Source organism: Artemia franciscana, chromosome 2, assembly GCF_032884065.1.
Source record: "Artemia franciscana chromosome 2, ASM3288406v1, whole genome shotgun sequence".
In the NCBI taxonomy this organism is placed as follows: domain Eukaryota; kingdom Metazoa; phylum Arthropoda; class Branchiopoda; order Anostraca; family Artemiidae; genus Artemia; species Artemia franciscana.
Genome location: NC_088864.1, coordinates 57,882,492 through 57,901,574, shown reverse-complemented (window position 1 = coordinate 57,901,574; position 19,083 = coordinate 57,882,492). Strand labels below are relative to the sequence as shown.

The following is a 19,083-nucleotide window of genomic DNA, read 5'->3' as shown; positions in this document are numbered from 1 at the left end:
AGTCCTCCCACACCAGACGAGGACGACCTGCTTTCAGTTTAGCCCTAGACAGTTTGTAGAAAAGGACAATTTTTGGAAATCTTTCAGCCTTCATCCGCAAACCTGCCCTAGCCATTTCAACCTTTCCTTCGTTATAGACATAAAACACGGGATTGAACCACATTTTTTGTACGGCCTACTGTTTGAAATACGGCCAGTCAGCCGGGTACCCAGAACAATCCTTAGGCAATGTCTTTGAAAACATCTACCAAATCTTCATCCGCTTTTCGGAGCACCTATGCTTCAGAGCTATATCTGACCACCGTCATCACTGCAGCTTCCTATATTCTGATCTTGGTTTGCATACTGATCTTCCTTTTCTTCTAAACTTTCTTACCTGTGAAAAAACACCCTGAGCCTTGGCTATTCTACTTTTATCATCTTCACTGCTCTAACCGGCTTTACTACCAAGGTAAGTGAAGCTGCACACCTGATCAATCTTTTAGTTACCCAGTGTAACCTTTTCATCTTCACTCATTCCTAGCCTTAGTGACTTAGTCTTCTTAACATTAATTTTCAAGCCTATTCTAGCACCCTGAACTCCCAAAACCTCCAAAAGTTCATTCATTTTGCTCATTTGGGATACTAAAATTGTCAGCATAATCTAAGTCTAGTCCTGGTCTCCTATTGCCTTTCCTGTGCTCCTTAAGACAAAGTAAAATTCATCTGAATACTGGTATCTCCATCAGTCGATTCTACTGGGGCATAAACTACTATGACTAATGCCCTGAACTTTTTAGTCAAAAAATTAGCAATTAGTTTTCTATTATTAATACCTTCCAAGCGTAAGCAAGCCTTACCAGCTTCCTTATTCATCACGATCCCTACTCCCTATCTATGTACCATATCCTTCCTGCCTGATTAAACAAATTCCATATCATCTAATTTCATGCTTCTTACCCCTGGGATATGCGTTTCTGAAACTCCTAATAAGCCTAGTTCGAATCGTCTGAATTCGTCAGTCAAACTGTTGATATGATAATCATTTTTAACTTTGTTACATTCCAAGCTCCAATTTTCATATTGTTTAAATCCATGAAATTATTTTGGCCTCAGGGAAAAGCATTGATCCTGGATACGAGTGCAGGACGGGGATCACGTATCTTCTTAAGTCTACACCCAAGCGCTTAAACCAGTTTAGAACTGGACAGCAAGAAGTCAAAGGGACCTCCATTATGAATGGAGGCTTTGTGCAATCCTGAGCCCATCTTGTTTACAACATGGTTTTTAGCACTTGCGGATGCTCTTCTTTCAACAAGAGTAAAAATCGTGCACGGAGAGTTTCAAGCCTATTACCCACGACTCATCATATATTCATGCCTACAAATATTATAACGAAAAGAGAAATCATCAATGCAACAGCACAAACACATTAAAAAAAAAATAAAAAAATAAAAAAAAAATAAAAAAAAAATAAAGGAGATAGAAGGAGAAAGGGAAAACTGTTTTCCTAAATTAGTGATTAATATGATTAATATAGACCAGCACTTGAATTAGGCCTTAACCCTACTCATCCATACAACCACATAGGTCAAACAGCATAGCCATACGCAATCAACCATAAAGAATAATCCATGGGAAGGCAGTCATGTCGTCAATAAGTATAAGTCGTCATTTACCAAACAATAAAAACAATAAATACAAATAATTCAGAGGCAACAACCCAACACAAGGGCTCATCAGGAGAATACACTTGCCTATAGGATTTTGGCACTTTAAATTCTCATATAGATCTAGATCTTACGCCCATAGACCTATATCTTACGCCCTGCCGCAATTGTCCTCCTATAGAAGATCCTCCCTTGATTATGTTTTGCGTCACCATGCATTTTAACGCATTACTAGGAGAAGGTTTGTAACTCATGGGACGTGTGGACACGCCGGTGGACCCTGCTGAGTGTACATTTGAGCAGCTTTCTTCCTCCTACACCTGTATTTATAACCCCACGTGAGTGTGCCCTAGTTTCTGTTAAGGAAATCCAGGGACACGGTCACCCATTGGTCTGTGCTTCCTATGGAGGTACTCTACATATCTGTATGGTGTCCCCCTATCGCCACTTGAGGACACGCTGAGTGGCCTGGGAGAAGCCCGAGATTGATTGAATGATTAACATATAGAATGATTTAAATTTGTCTTACTATTTCCGTGGGAAGTTTTAGTTTCACCAAGGTGCTGGATGTGCTACTAGTCTTTTAACCGGTTTCACCACGGATTTTTGTGCATCCCTTGAGCAGTAAAACAATTTTACTGCAAGTTTTAGACAATATATTTTGCCATGATTTACAAAACTGACTTATAGAAGGGGTCAAGACAGACGAATTTGGATTGCCATGATTTACAAAACTAACTTATTGAAGGAGTCAAGACAGACGAATTTGGACTGCACCAATGGAAAGAGCGTGGTCGAAATAATACGGGATGATATATAACTCAAAATGTCAGTAAATGACATTCACTGTTATGTCTTTGGACAGCCGAGCTCTTTTTATTTCCTCTGAAAACCTATGATGAAGCAGCACCTTCATGACTACTCTTTTCTGCAACATTGTTGTTATGTGGTACATTGTTCTATGAAGAGTCTTACCGGAACGATCCATCCTCCAGCACCTATTAGGAATTGGGATACATTTGTAACGAGGCTATTTCTAGACTGAATAACATTCATCACATTATAATTAGAGTTTGAAATTTAGAATGGGTGTAACCTTGTCAAGATCTCACTGATACCGATCATATACAACAGAAAACAATGTCCAAAAACGTTTCAAAATATTTTTAGGTATTTTTTTCTTTGATTTAATTTTCTTTTTCAGTTACTTATACCAAAGAAATCTTTAGCATAGTATTAGGAATATTTACAAGATTTTTCAACTGACAGTCACTTACCATATATATCGGGAGAACGAGTTCCTAAAAAGGTATCATCAAATGATTTGGAATAACTTTCAACCCTGCTATTTGGGGGTAATAGTAAGCGGAAAGAAAATCAAAAATACAAACAAAAGTGTTATAAATTGCAATTTTAAAAAGTAAGTGTTAATTAAAATTAAAAAAAAGGCATTAGAATTTTCAATTCATCAAAGCATCTCTTTTTTCACTATTATTTGATTACTATTTCGATCACTATTATTCCTATTTATGTTATGTCAACCATTAGGTTTTGACCATTAGGTTTTTAGGTTTTAAATTCCTCGAGAAATGAGAAAACTTTGGTTAAAGTTAAGACTCGTGACAATTTAGAATTTAGACAAACAAGTTTTAGTTATAACTTTTTTAAGTTAATATAATATAAAGAATTTTTATATTAGCTAAACCGTTTCTTCTTTAATTGCTAAGTTAAAAATTTACATTTTAAATTACAGGATAAAGAAGAAACAAGTGCTTCTGCAAAGACTAATATCAATGGCACTATGCTTGACGTACTGAAAAATAGCATTCTTCGAAAAAGGGCTTTATTCATGTTTTTTGTTTGGTAAGTGCAATTTTCTCATTAAAACGCTTCACCTTCTTTCATTTAAACATCATTCTCATTTGACCAATTTTCAAGTTTTAAAATTAAAACTTGGAAGCCTAAAATGACAAACGGGCTAAAGCCAACAATTAACAAAAACATAAAGCAATAAGTAATAAAAAGTTATAAAGTATATTAACAAAAATTAATAAAAGTTTATGTGAAACATTTTTAAATTTGCTCTCAAATTTACTGTAAAAAATTTTTGCTACAGTTTTTTAGCTTTATATACAACATGGTAATAGTTTTAAATGTTGGCCAATTTGATAAACTATTATGCAAATAAATTTAAACACTTGGCTGCTTTTTATTTATTTTTTTCAACCTTAAAGTATTAACATAACTTACCAATATAATTATTTTTACTAGGTTTTCATTGGCAATGTCATACTACGGATTATCCATGGTAGTAACAGATTTGAGTGACAACTACTTTCTTAACTATGAACTAGTGATGTTAGTAGAAATACCATCGTACATAGCAGGCATTTTCTTAGTTGGGGTATTAGGAAGGAGGACGATTCTGGTCACAACTACTCTTGCTGGGGGTATTGGATGTCTGGCAGCTGGATTTGTACCATCAGGTATAGTGAGATTAACTAAAATTAACAATATTAGTCTTTAAGACCGCGGGTATTGCAGTTTGAAACTTTGAATAGAGGAACTTATTTACTATTATTAAGTAATCGGGACCACAGCAGATTCCATTGGGGAATGAAAGTGACTACTTTTGACGCTCTCTAAATTTGTTGGCTGAAATTTAGAATACCTTTCTGAGGCAAAAAAATAAATTTTACTGCCAAATAGTGATTTTCTTTTTGCAAACCATAATCGTTCAACTTGAGTAAAATCTCTAAAATTTATAATTCATCCAATGCAAAATAGAGGAATGGTAAGCCCTTGCTATTGAGAAAATTCACGTAAATTAAAACGAATTTGCACCCATTTCAAGTGGAGTGTCAACTCTGAGTAACTTTGAGCAATTAGTCTTACGTTTAATATCTACTAAATAAAAATTGGCACCATAAGATCTAGATTCTGTCTAAGTCTACACATAGTCAAGTCACTATTATCACTTTATTGCTGAACAACACGTCGCTAAAGTAAGAAGCTTTTTAGGTTCAATCAAAGTGGTCCTCGATAGTGGGCCGGTAAACACTGCTTTTTCTATTGTGCTTTCAACGGATACCGGATTATAGATAGAATTAACAGTGTCCTTCAATAGGGAATATATATTGGTCAAATATTTTCAAATTATATTCTAAATAAGGCAGAGACAATCTAATCTAGAAGACAATTCAACGAATGAAATCGATTTTAAGATAAAGTAGTACTCTACTTTGTTTTTGCCTAGCTTAACCGGACTGTTGTACTTTTGAACAAAACGTCACCATCTTCTTCTTTGAGATACCGGTTACAATAAAAACTTGTGGAAAAAGCTACATCCTAGAAGAAAACACAAAAACAGTTTCTTTTGCCTTAAGTCCGTGATTTTTGTACTGACAGGGCGAGAATCACCTAAATTTTGTTCAATGTTATAATGATACTTAATTGATAGTAGCCTATAATACTACCCTGTTTTTAAATTTTTTACTTTCATTCTTTCAAACCAAATATCCACCTTTTCCGATGTTGTAACTGAGTCATTTGTGGAACTAAAGGCAATGATAATTTTAACCTGATTGTTGACTCAAAGCCACCCCAAAATAAAATTCAGCAACGGCCGACATAATTAGTGCCGCCGGCGCACCGAAAAAAATTTTGCCGGCGCGTCGCCAAAAATTATTGGTGGCCAAGTCATTAATTTTTCGGTATTTGTTCTAGTTTTAGAATTTTTTTTGGCTACTTTTTAAAAGTTTTAAAACTAAATTGGCTATAGATTTATATTTTTCTAAATTTAATTTTTCCTATCTGATTTCTGCTCTGTGAAAACCTGATATGAAACTATTTTTTTAATTTTTATTTACTTTTTTATTTATTTTTATTTATTTACATTTTATTTATTTTTAGTTTACTATTTATTTTTCTAAATTTAATTTTTCCTATCTGATTTCTGCTCTGTGAAAACCTGATATGAAACTATTTTTACTAGCTCCTACTAGTAAAAATAGTTACTTTACTAAAAAAAAAAAAGGTACTTTACTAGTTCTTTTGGGCCATCTTTCTAAGGAAATAGGAACTTTTGTGATGAACAAAAATTTGATCTTTGAATAAATTGGGATGGAGGATGAGTTTGCGCAGATCTAACGACTTGGTGCCTCAATTAATTGTTAGTGCCAACGTTGATAGGACCAGTATTGGTGAAATCTTATATTATAGAGTTTTCCCTATCTTAAAAGGCAGTTGATTTCGGCAAATGAGTTTTTTCTTCAAATCTAGGACACATTTTCGTTTTTTTTTCAAAATCTTTCAAATCAGCATTCGCCAAGTTGCGATGTTCCAACACGTTCCTTGTGTCTCAATTGTACAGTGAATTTTAACTTTCACTGTTATGGATTTGAAGGACTTCCTCAAAGTTATTAATGGTCCGTGTCCTTTGCAGGGAAAGGGGAGGAAGCAGTGAAGGGGAGTTTCCAAACATCTTCCCAAGGCTTAATTTAGGCTTTAGTGGACAATTCAAGGAAATATTGAGGGGAACAAAATTTATTTTCAAAAATCAAGTATTGGGGAGGGCAATTTGGTATTGAATTAATGGCTGACTACTTCTACTGTAAGCATGTCAAGTAAAAGTAATAACATTAGTTTCCTTATTTTATGCTCTGGTAACATCTTAGGTTAGAGGCTCCACAGAAGCCAATATCTTCAGGTTTCAGGAGTTATCCCTCCTGAAGCCAGATTAGATTACAGAGGAAACAGACTACAAGGGAAATTATAGATTGCAAGGACTCGCAATGGGATCATAAATACAATTCATCCAAATTCTCTTATTTTGAAAATAAATTCTTCATTCTAAAAACATATTCAAAGTAAACAAATCAAGAATTTCCCTTTACAAGTTTTAAAAGACAAATCTGGGACTTTGTGTTTCCACATCCAATATATCTAACCTATAATATGACATCTACTTTTGTTTCAAAAATGTTTACTCAGTAATTTTTGATAATGTATATTCATGAAAAATGGCGTATCACAACTAACTTTTTATATAATTATCTGAAATAGAACAAATCAAGTGTGAAAAATCTTACGAAAAACAAACATATCTCAAGAGCAAATAAAGCTCCACTAATCAACGATTCGACACATATTTCTGGTTCTTATCGGATTAATCTCATGACACTTGTCTATCTAAAAAACCAGAACTATGTAAAATTATTCTCATTATTTATGTAAAAAAGGTGGTTTGGCGGTAGTACATAAGGTGTAAAAAATTATAAACAAAATTGATGCAATAATTAATTATTCACTTATATATGCATTACTGTAGTAATTGTGTTTTCGACCTGTAATCTTTGTAGAGTTCACATAGTAGTATTCAAATTCCATACATTTCCCTTCTACGATTATTGACAGCATCTTACTGCAATAACATTTTTTCTGTTTTGGAAAAAAAAGCAATTTTCCAATTTTTGAACTAATGAAAGTCCTGAGTGAGTAGGAGAATCATAAACAGTGCAAATGCACTGTGTCAGCGAAAAGGAAAGTATTATTGTCTTTTTTTTCCTTTTTTTTCACCAGGCAACTTCGTATGAAATGAGTTGTTGAAGAAACTTCAGAGGCGGTTCATTTGGTTAGAAATTGAAAGTTCTACTGCCCTTTTCAAAATTCAAAGTAATTTGTGGTCAACCAGCCTCCGCCCCTTCTCTCACCTTTATTACCTGCCCCCTCTCAACACTGATAAAAAAAATTATTTCAAAATAGCCATTTTTTCAAAATAGTTCAAAGGCCATGAGCCCATAAATAAGCAGGTATCAGCTCTAAATGTGTACCTGGGAAAATATAGGGAAGGTAAACAGAAAGAGTTGGGGAAATCAGAGAATGGCTGGCTTTAGACCCTAGTAAAGTTTATTGCCGTATTCTTTAACTTTATTTTTCATAACCCATGAGGCATGGTCTGTAAATTATGCAAGTCCTTCATTTTTACATATAGGATTAGTTATTAGGATGTGCCGTATTCTTTACCTTTTTTTTCACAGCCAATGAGGCAAGGGCTATAAGTTATGAAAATTGCCCGTTTTACATGTAGGATTTATTATTGGGAAAGGGGAGAATGGTTTATGTTGTATTTGTTTTAGAAGGCTAAGGGATTTAAGTTGAAACTTCAGTGAATTTTGAGGGGATTAAAGAACTATATCAAAAGACACTATGTGGATCCTGGCTATCAAAAATACGTATCTGCAATATCTCAGGAACAGCTAAGGATACTACTGCTACAACCAATATTACTACTACTACTACTACAAGTAGTACCACTAATAATGATACTGCTACTGCTGAACTAAATTTATGCTGCAATTTTCAATACGTATTCAGGGAGGATATGGAACAAAAATCAAAAGACACCCTGTGCATCAGGGTGGTCAAAGAGGTACATCGGCAATATCTTATGAAAAGATGATAGCAATAATTATAATATTTTTGGACATATTGGGGGATATGTTGAACTGAATCATAGGGTAGTATATATATCCATTTTGTCAATAGAGTGTATGTGTTATATCTCATGAACGGCTTGGGAGATTAAGTTGAAATTTCTGGGGAATGTTGATAGGGATGTTGAATTCAATGAAAAGACACTATTTGCATCCAGCTTATAAAAACGCATGGTATTTAAGTTCAAGCTTTTTTCGAATGGTATGTACATCCTTCTAAGGGTCAGAGCTTCATTTGCGTTTTACTGAAAACAAATTATATATAAGTTTTTCTTTTTTAATGTTAACAAACCAAAATTGTTGAGACTTCTACGAATGAATGCAATTATAGATGGAACAGTCGGTCGACTTTCATTAATTTTTTTTTTGGTAATCTCAGGTAATACGAAGATATTTTTTTCTTGTTGATATTATTACAAAGAAAAAGACACTACTCGAAAAAAAATGTCTCCAATAAAGTGTAAATTACACCCCAACCCTTAGAAGGTTTAGGAGCGTTATTCCTACTCCTGCTTGTTGTGATTTCTGTTGTTTTACATTTGAACTAATTTTTCATTGTAATTTCTATTTGTTTTGGGTCTCACTTATTCATTGTTGTTGGTATCTGTTCATTTTAGGCTTTAATTAAGTAAAAAAATGTTGTTTTTTTTAACTGAAAGTAAAGAGCGACATTAAAACTTAAGACTAACAGAAATTAATCTGCAAATGAAAGAGTCTGTCCCTTCCTCAACGCCCTGCTCTTTACGTTAAAGTTTTTTATTGTTTTAAAAAGTAGATTTCTGAGAAAGAGTCGAACTTAAGCGTAAAGAGCTGGGCGTTGAAGAGGGGACAGTCGCTTTCATATACGGAATTCATATACGGCGACATTAAAACTTAAGACTAACAGAAATTATTCTGCAAATGAAAGAGTCTGTCCCCTCCTCAACGCCCTACTCTTTACGTTAAAGTTTTTTATTGTTTTAAAAAGTAGAGTTATGAGAAAGAGTTGAACTTCAGCGTAAAGAGCTGAGCGTTGAAGAGGGGACAGTCGCTTTCATATACGGAATAATTTATGTTCGTTTTAAGTTTTAATGCCGCTTCTTACTTCCAGTTAAAAAAGCTTGTTTTTTTAACTTCATTTCTAAAAGTTTTTGAATTAATGCAGGTTTTGATTTTGGCTCACCGTATATAAATTATTAAAAAAAAAATTGTATATTAATTTTACTTTTTTTGGATAAATAGTCTTCTCAAAATTTTGATCGGACGAGTTTGATAAAAAAAGAGCGGGGGAGGAGGCCTAGCTGCCCTCCAATTTTTTTGTTACTTAAAAAGGCCGCAAGAACTTTTAATTTTGCTTACTAACGTTTTCATGTGTCATAAATATACGGAACTTACGAATTAACTTATGTAACTAACTTTTGTGTTCTTATATTTTTATTATCTATATTAGGGGGTTCGTCCCCTCGCCCATACCTCGCTCTCTACGCTAAAGTTTGAATTTTGTTCCAATTCGTTAAGAATGACCCCTAAATCACAAAGGTTGTTTATTTATAACAAATAGCTCTTTTCAAACTATTAGAATTACTTTAGTGTATAAAGCGTGGTATTGAGGAGGGGACAAACCCCTCATATACTTAATAATTTCTGCTCGTTTTAAGTTTTAATGTTGCTCCTTACTTTCAGTCGAAAAAACTTGTTTTTTTAATTAGTTTCTCATTGTTCTTTTTTAAATAATACTGGAAAATTCAGTGCCCCCTTCATGGAAATTCTCTTCCCCCATAGTAAATTCCTCTATGAAAAGGTCCTCCCACATAACCCCCTCGACCCCCCACCAGAAAAAATCCCCTTGGAACGTCTGTATACTTCCCAATAACCAATACTATATGTAAACAATGGGCAAAGCTCATAAATTGCAGCTCTTCCCCGGGGCCTGTGGGGATTAAGTCATCCTCACAGACATAGTTATTGGATTTTTTTACTATGCAGAACAAATGGCTATCTCAAAATTAGGTCCCGTAACTTGGTGAAAATGAACGCGGGAGGGGCTTAGTGGCCCTTCAATTTTCTGGTCACATAAAAAGGGCACTAGAACTTTTAATTTTCGTTAAAATGATCCCTCTCGTACCTTCTAGGGCCACTAGGTCGATACGATCACCACTGGGAAAGAAAAAGACAAAAAATAAATGAACACACATCAATGATCTTTCTTCTGGCAAAAAAATGCAGAATTCCACATTTTTGGAGATAGAAGCTTGAGACCTGTGCAGTAGCGTTCTTACGCCGAATCTGATTGTGTGACCTTCATTAAGATTCTATGACTTCTTGGGGTGGTTTACAAAACTTTCAAAAACTTTTCTTTCTATTCATTTCAAATATAAAGGACCATTTTAGAATCTTGGGAGGGGGATCATTGAATTTAAAATCAAATGTTGGCTCTTTCGTAAGTAAAATTTGTGTGACCTTCATTAAGACTCTATGACTTCTTGGGGGTGGTCACTTTTTTGAAAATTAGTAAGACTTTCTCAGGCTCGTAACTTCTGATGGGTGAAACTAAACTTGATGAAACTTAGATATTTAAAATCAGCATTAGAATTAATTCTTTTGATGTGTCTATAGATATCAAAATTTTGTTTTTTAGAGTTTTGGTTACTATTTAGCCGGGTCGCTCCTTACTTATAGTAGGTTACCACGAACGTTTTCTGAAAATTTATTTTTTGATAAAAACGCCTTTTTATTTATAAATACAAATAGTTTTTTAATCTGCTCCGTATTGAACGAAGATGTTATAACGGCATATTGGGCCCAATGTAAAGAGCCCAATATAAATTACCAAATAACTTGACCCACATTATTTTGAAATTGATGACATATTTCCAGTTCCAAGAATTACATTCGAAAGCTTACAAAACTTTCAAAAACTTTTCTTTCTATAATATGAAAAAAACTTCGTTTTCTTAAAGAGTTAAAAGGCTGCGTCCCAAAGTCGAACCTTAAAACTTACAGGAATTAGGAGAGGCAGTTGGGGAGCTGCCGCCCCCCAAACCCCCCGCTTTTAAAGACTCTTTTGTCCAGGTTTTTGTTGTGGGGGGACTTCATTGTTACTAATTACTAGTTTCGGCGCAATGGTTCTCCTGTCCTCTTGTGTTTAACATTTTTCGAAGTTATTCCATTAATCATTCATTTCAATTTTTTGTTAATTAAAAGAGGGTCTTTCCGAAGCCAAGAAGGGGGTTAGGGGGGCGGCAGTCCCCCACAACAAAAAACCTGTACAAAAGAGTTTTTAAAAGCGGGGGGTTTGGGGGGCGGCAGCCCCCCAACTACCTCTCCTAATTCCTGTACGTTTTTAGGTTCGACTTTGGGACGCAGTCTCTTTAACTCTTTAAGAAAACGAAGTTTTTTTTCATATTATTTCTGTACGTTTTTCTACAATCCATGGTGGATGTAATTTAATAATAATTTTCCATGTTTATTTTCTCGCTTTCTGTATCAGTAAATTCAAACTGACAAAATTATCTAATTTTGATAATTTTAATAGTTTAGCAGCTTAATTAAAAATTTAGCAGCTAGTGGTTTTTACCCACCCGCCTCCGGTTTATGGGCCCAGCGCGCTTCCGCTGCGCCAAGCTGCTGTTATGCTTGTTATCAAACAAGTTATTACAATAGAAAATTTGACCAACGGCTTCAATTAGGAAATCAATTTAAATGGTTCTTTTAACTTGCTTCCATCAAGCCTTACCCCCGCTTCTGTATAAATTCTTGTGAACATTCCAGTATGTAATTCTGACCACATGTTTCCATGTTTATTTTCTCCCTTTCTGTATCAATAAATTCAAACTGACAAAATTACCTAATTTCACAAATTTTAAAAAATTAGCAGCTAGCGGTTTCGATCCATCGACCTCTGGGTTATGGGCCCAGCACGCTTCCGCTGCGCCAAGCTGCTGTTAGTGTAAGAATTTTTCAAACAAGTGATGTTATTACATGAGAAAATTTTACCTTCAATGGGGAAATGGGTTTTTCTAAGCTAGAAAATCGGGGGGTTAAGATTTTCCGACGAAACTTTCCAGGAAAATTGCTCGGAGAATTCCGCGTCGAATGAGTCTTCGTACACCCAGATCCTATGTCGACTGTAACCTGTAGGCGTCTCAGAAAAAACAAACAAAAGGAGAATATTAACATTAAGTGGCTATGCGTGGTTTCTGGAAAACAGGGAAGGAGTTATCGGATCGAGCTGAAACTTCGCGAATAAGCTCCTGGGCCCTATGGGACCTTAACTTGTGAATTTCAGCCCGATCTGACAACGTTAAAGGGGGGCTGGTGTTGACGGGTCGACAATTTCGGCCAGATTTTCCCCATGAAGGAAAAGTCGGAGGAGGCTGAAATTTGGCAGGTTTCTTAGTTGGAGCTCGGGCTACGAAATGCATCCCTCCCCATCCCTCTGCGACCACTGGAACCGAAGATCGCTTAACATTGTCGTGGTCTGCCTCTTTAAAGAGGCACGAGTGTGCCTCCTTGATTCATTTCAAATATAAAGGACCATTTTAGAATCTTGGGAGGGGGATCATTCAATTTAAAATCAAATGTTGGCTCTTTCGTAAGTAAAATTTGTGTGACCTTCATTAAGATTCTATGACTTCTTGGGGGTGGTCACTTTTCTGAAAATTAGTAAGACTTTCTCAGGCTCGTAACTTCTGATGGGTGAAACTAAACTTGATGAAACTTAGATATTTAAAATCAGCATTAGAATTAATTCTTTTGATGTGTCTATAGATATCAAAATTTTGTTTTTTAGAGTTTTGGTTATTATTTAGCCGGGTCACTCCTTACTTATAGTAGGTTACCACGAACTGTTTGATCATTATTTTAATTCGTTTCTTCTCGTCTTTCGTTTAATGCAGCTTTGAAGTTTTATGCAAATTTATTTTTTGATAAAAACGCCTTTTTATTTATGAATACAAATAGTTTTTTAATCTGCTCCGTATTGAACGAAGATGTTATAACGAGTTTATGGATATCCTTGAGAGCGTCAAAAGGGGTTGGTAGTTTTTCAGAAACTAAAGTTCTGAAAAAACTTCATCTGGAACTTAAAGATAAAGTTTAATCAAAGTAAAAATAAACTTAAAGATAAAGTTTATTTTCAGATAACGTTTCTTAAAACATAAGGAATTTTATCTGAAAATCTTTAAGTCTTGCAAGACATTTTATGTAGAATTATGTACGATGAAAATTGTTAAATTATTACATTTTTATTCTTATAGATATTGCCTGGTTGTCTTTCACTTTCTCATTGATTGGCAAATTTTTTGTATCAGCTTGATGATTGTTAAATTATTAACAAATTCAAAATGTTAAATTATAAAATTTTACAACGTTTTTATTCTTATAGATATTGCCTGGTTGTCTTCCACTTTCTCTTTAATTGGCAAATTTTTTGTATCAGCTTGATGATTGTTAAATTATTATCAAATTCAAAATGTTAAATTATAAAATTTTACAACGTTTTTATTCTTATAGATATTGCCTGGTTGTCTTCCACTTTCTCATTAATTGGCAAATTTTTTGTATCAGCTTGATGATTGTTAAATTATTAACAAATTCAAACTGTTAAATTATAAAATTTTACAACGTTTTTATTCTTATAGATATTGCCTGGTTGTCTTCCACTTTCTCATTAATTGGCAAATTTTTTGTATCAGCTTGATGATTGTTAAATTATTAACAAATTCAAACTGTTAAATTATAAAATTTTACAACGTTTTTATTCTTATAGATATTGCCTGGTTGTCTTCCACTTTCTCATTAATTGGCAAATTTTTTGTATCAGCTTGATGATTGTTAAATTATTAGCAAATTCAAAATGTTAAATTATAAAATTTTACAACGTTTTTATTCTTATAGATATTGCCTGGTTGTCTTCCACTTTTTCATTAATTGGCAAATTTTTTGTATCAGCTTGATGATTGTTAAATTATTAACAAATTCAAACTGTTAAATTATAAAATTTTACAACGTTTTTATTCTTATAGATATTGCCTGGTTGTCTTCCACTTTCTCATTAATTGGCAAATTTTTTGTATCAGCTGGATATGCTCTTCTTTACCAATATACAGGGGAATTATTTCCTACTTCAGTTCGATCAACTGCTATTGGTACATCTTCGATGTTTGCAAGATTCGGCACCGTACTGGCACCTTATGTAGCAAGCTTGGTAAGTACTAACATCTTCATGCAGCTATTGGCAGGCATATATTCTTATTTGCAGTGAAAATACTAATGAACCAGGACACAAACACACAAAATTTTACATGTGAAAAACACTTGGGAAGCAGCAACATGAAATTTTAAAACACGAGAAAATGCATGAGTAACTTATAAAAGTGTAAACTGGTGCTAGCGTAAGAAAAATCATTATCGCCATCTAGTTTGCTTTTCTTGGCATTTTTTCTTACTTCGTGATTATTTTTTAGAACAATGCATACTGCTACACTAACTTTGCCAATTATAGAAATTACACTAACTAAGCTACTACACTGAAAAAAAAATCAAGAAAGACGAATATTAGTTGGGGTTAGTGATTTTTTGTTGATACTAGTGCCAGCTTCTACGCTTATAAGTTATCACTCTCTTTGGAGGGTCCACGTTATTCTCCTCCTAAAACTCCTTCAGCTGTAAATTCTGGCACTAGAAAAGTCCTACTGGACCCTCCCCCCCACCAGCAAACTACCCAGGGAAAATTCTCCTCAAATGTGAAATTGATCAGCCAGGATGGAATTAAGACAATTGAAAAGAATGAAAAAAATTGTATTATTGTGCATAATTTATTACGAAGGAGGGGTGGCGGATCATTTTTAGGTGGGGGTGAGGGCAGAGGTCTTAAAGAGTAAATATTAATGCCAAAACATCCTACCTCTCATTCAGCCTTCAAATAAATATATACGTAGTTCGGTGGAAGGCGGAGAGTTAGAAATCTATATCTGATCCCTTATGAAGTCCGAGGGGTATTTCTTGTCTACATTTTTACTATGAAAGTAGAGATTAAAAATAAAACCTAAACGATTTAACCCTAAACGATATTCCATTTAGGAGATTGCAGATTAAACCTCTTTCACGGTCTTAGAAACTTCAGAGGATGCTCATTCGATCGGAAAACGAGAGTTCTAGTACCTTTTGAAAAGTTGGAAGTAATTGGAGAAAAGTCGGTCCCTGTCCGAGGACTTTTTTTGATAGCTTATTCATCTGTAGCCCTATAGACATTTGATCAACATTTTGAGGCACCCATTTTGTCAAAAATGGTTATAGATATAAGTAAATTTGAATCCGAGGTTGGCATAACCCCCAAAACCCTAGGGATAAAGGCTGTAAATTATACGACCTGTTATTTCTTTACAGATATATTTTATAGTAGAAAAAAAGGGGGACATGTTTTATCATGAGAGTCCAGTCACGAGAAGTCTTAGGTATTATTTTATTGATCAAGAAGATAATAAACATTTTCCAGTCAAAAAAGGAGTCCCGGAAATCAACCACAAAAACATTTTTGCCTGATCAGTTTAAAACTTACAGTGGTATTTCCTTAGGTCAAATTGTCTAATGTAAAAAAAATTATTCAAAGACCTATTTCTTTGAAACTAGTCCCTCCTCTAATAAAGTGGGATAAAAAAATGCGCTAAATATTTCAATTGGCCAGAAAGTTATATGAAACCTCGAGCTAAGAGAACCCTAATGAAAAAGAAAAATAATGAACAAAGTTACTTTCCCTGAAAATGCAGCCCAGAAAAAGGCAAGTAAAGGGTTAACCTCCTCCTTTCCTTTTGGTGTCATGAGGTTTACTTTAATACTTATCTGGTAAGCGCGTTTTGGTAAGTGTGTAGCCAAATCGTTTAGAGCTAAGGGTTCTCGTGAGAGGAAGTATCAGAGTCTCTATACTATAAACTGTGCATTTATTATACAAAGTTTATACACAATCGTTTGAAGACAAACACAAGACAAGAACTTGGCTCAATTAACACACAAGAGGAACTAATTAAAACACTTTAGAAATCCGCTTATAAATGTTTCTCGAGGTTCTTCCATATTAACACATTATTCCATATTAAAATTGTCCAAGTTCCACTTTTATTGTACTATAAACCTAACATTCGGATTTCCATTTCCAAAAGACAAAACATTATAAATTCTGCTAAACCCATGGTCTACTTAAAGTTCCAGAGCCCAATATAAATTACCAAATAACTTGACCCACATTATTTTGAAATTAGATGACATATTTCCAGTTCCAAGAATTACATTCGAAAGTTTACAAAACTTTCAAAAACTTTTCTTTCTATTCATTTCAAATATAAAGGACCATTTTAGAATCTTGGGAGGGGGATCATTCAATTTAAAATCAAATGTTGGCTCTTTCGTAAGTAAAAGTTAAAATTTTCTTGCCATATTGTCCTGGGAGATAGTCAGTAAAAAGTGAAATTACAAATTTTAAGGATCAGTTTTGACATTTATAAGAAAAATTAACTAAACACCTAATTTTCTTTATCCAGCAGAGCCAAAATGAGATTTCCTCTTCTTCCGTTTGAGTTTTAGGATCATTCTATTATGCCTAAAGTATTTGTAATTTATAGATAATTATAGATTATTGTAAATTATAGATAATTAATAGATTTTTTTCAGCTACGATAGTATAAAATATGTGGGGTGCAGCGTCCATACTACTACTACTACTACTAATAACTCACTGCAGCACCAAGCCGCCTGAGGCCAACACAGCTACGCACGCTCCTCCTCCAACCTAATCTATTTAAAGCCTCCCTCTTTACACCCTCCCAGGAAGTTCCCATTTCCTTTAAATCCTTATTTATGACATCCTCCCAACCCAGACAAGGACGACCTGCTTTCCGTGTAGCCCCAGACGGTTGGCCAAAAAGGACAATCTTCGGTAATCTGTCATCCTTCATCCGTAGAACGTGGCCTAGCCATCTCAACCTTTCTTTCATTATAGCCCCAGAAAGCGGGATTGAACCACACTTTTCGTACAACCTACTGTTTGAAATACGGTCAGTCAGCCGGGTACCCAGAACAATCCGTAGGCAATTTCTCTGGAAAACATCTAGTAAATTTTCATCTGCTTTTCGGAGTGTCCATGCTTCAGAGCCATATTTGACCACTGTCATCACTGTAGCTTCCAATATTCTAATCTTGGTTTGTAGGCTTATCTTTCTATTCTTCCAAACTTTTTTTAACTGTGAAAAAACACCCTGAGCTTTAGCTATTCTACTTTTAACATCTTCACTGCTCCCACCATCTTTACTAATAATACTACCAAGGTAACTGAAGCTCCCAACCTGATCAATCTTTTCGTTACCTAAGGTCACCTGTTCATCTTCACTTATTCCTAACCTTAGTGACTTAGTCTTCTTAACATTAATTTTCAAGCCTATTTTAGCACCCTGAAGGTACCAAACAGATATTAGAGGCAAATTAACGTTCAGAAGCCTAAACCTCATATATATATATATATATATATATATATATATATATATATATATATATATATATATATATATATATATATATATATATATATATATATATATATATATATAATGGCTATGATTTATGATCACGAATCGTGTAAGTGCTTTGTCAATAAATATTAAGCCAACTCAAAAAGAAATAACCCTCTAATTTTCAAAATTTTTGGTAATCCTTTAAAACAGGTTTATCCTTTTATAGAGCTCTTATGGTCTCATTGTTCCATTCTCGATTTTTGGTGCAGTCGCACTTGTTTCATCATTGGCTGTTGTTAATCTACCAGAAACAAAGGATAGAAACTTGCCTGAAACACTTGAAGCAGCTGCTGATCTTGAAAAGTGCGTATTATGTTTTTTATATTAGAACTGTAGTCACTGCTTGAATTCCCAGCTATCTCCTGACAACATAACTACAGTCCAGAATGGCTTTTTTAAAAGACGCATCCGGAAAATAACGTAATATTTCTTAGCTGACTCGGAAAAATGAGCTTATCCCAAAAATGCAAATATCTAGCTGCTTCACAATTATTAATTTTTGAGGCTGTGATGAATTTGGAGGAAGGAATATCTGCTTTTCAAACGGTTCCTGGTAACGAACTGTAAGTAAGGAGCGACCCGGCTCAATAGTAAACCAAACCTTAAAAAACGGAATATTCATAGCAATATATTCATCAGAATAATTGGATTTTATGCTGATTTCAAATGTATAAGTTTCATCAAGCTTATTCTTACCCATCAGAAGCTACGAGCCTGAAAATATTTGCCTCACTTCCAAAAATGGGGGATACATCCCCTAAGAGTCATAGAATCTTAATGAAAATGACACCATCAGATTCACCGATATCAGAGATCATTTACCGATATCAGAGATCCCTGCTATAAGGTTTCCGAGCTCTTATCTGCAAAAATGTGGATTTTTATATTTTTTGCCAAAAGAATGAGGACGGATATTGATTTGTTTTATTATTTAGTTTATTGTATATTGGATATAGATATGTTTATTTGTTTTTTGTTTGTTTTTTTTCCCTAGGGGTGATTTATCGAACCGGTGGTCTTAAAATATTACGAGAGGGCCCATTCGAACGGATATTAAAAGTACTAGTGCTCTTTTAAGCGACCAAAAGAATTTAAGGGCAACTAGATCCCCTCCCGCACTCACTTTTTTACCAAAGTCGCCCAATCAAAATCTTGAGATAGCGACTTTGTTCAGCATAGTCAAAAACTCTAATAAATATCTCTTTAAGTGTAAACTGACCCCCACACTCCGCAGGAGAAGGGCTGTAAAAGTTGTTTGAACTTTGCCTATCGTATACAGAGAGTATTTGGTATTGAGAAGTATGCAGCCATTTTTTAGGGGAGTGGGGGGTGGGGAGGTGTGTTCAGAGTGGATTTCTATGGGGAGAATCTTCCATAGGGAGGGGAGTTTCTAGGGAG

At 34.4% G+C, this 19,083-nt stretch overlaps 1 protein-coding gene across 1 annotated transcript in view; it reads left to right on the top strand.

Moving 5' to 3' along the window:
• Positions 1-19,083, top strand: part of LOC136043835 (organic cation transporter protein-like) — an 88,447-nt gene that overhangs the window by 65,723 nt on the left and 3,641 nt on the right. Inside the window, exons 7-10 of the mRNA XM_065728770.1 lie at positions 3,403-3,512; positions 3,921-4,135; positions 14,149-14,330; positions 17,852-17,988. Coding sequence (XP_065584842.1) covers positions 3,403-3,512; positions 3,921-4,135; positions 14,149-14,330; positions 17,852-17,988 — 644 coding nt within the window. The remainder of the gene's footprint in view (positions 1-3,402; positions 3,513-3,920; positions 4,136-14,148; positions 14,331-17,851; positions 17,989-19,083) is intronic.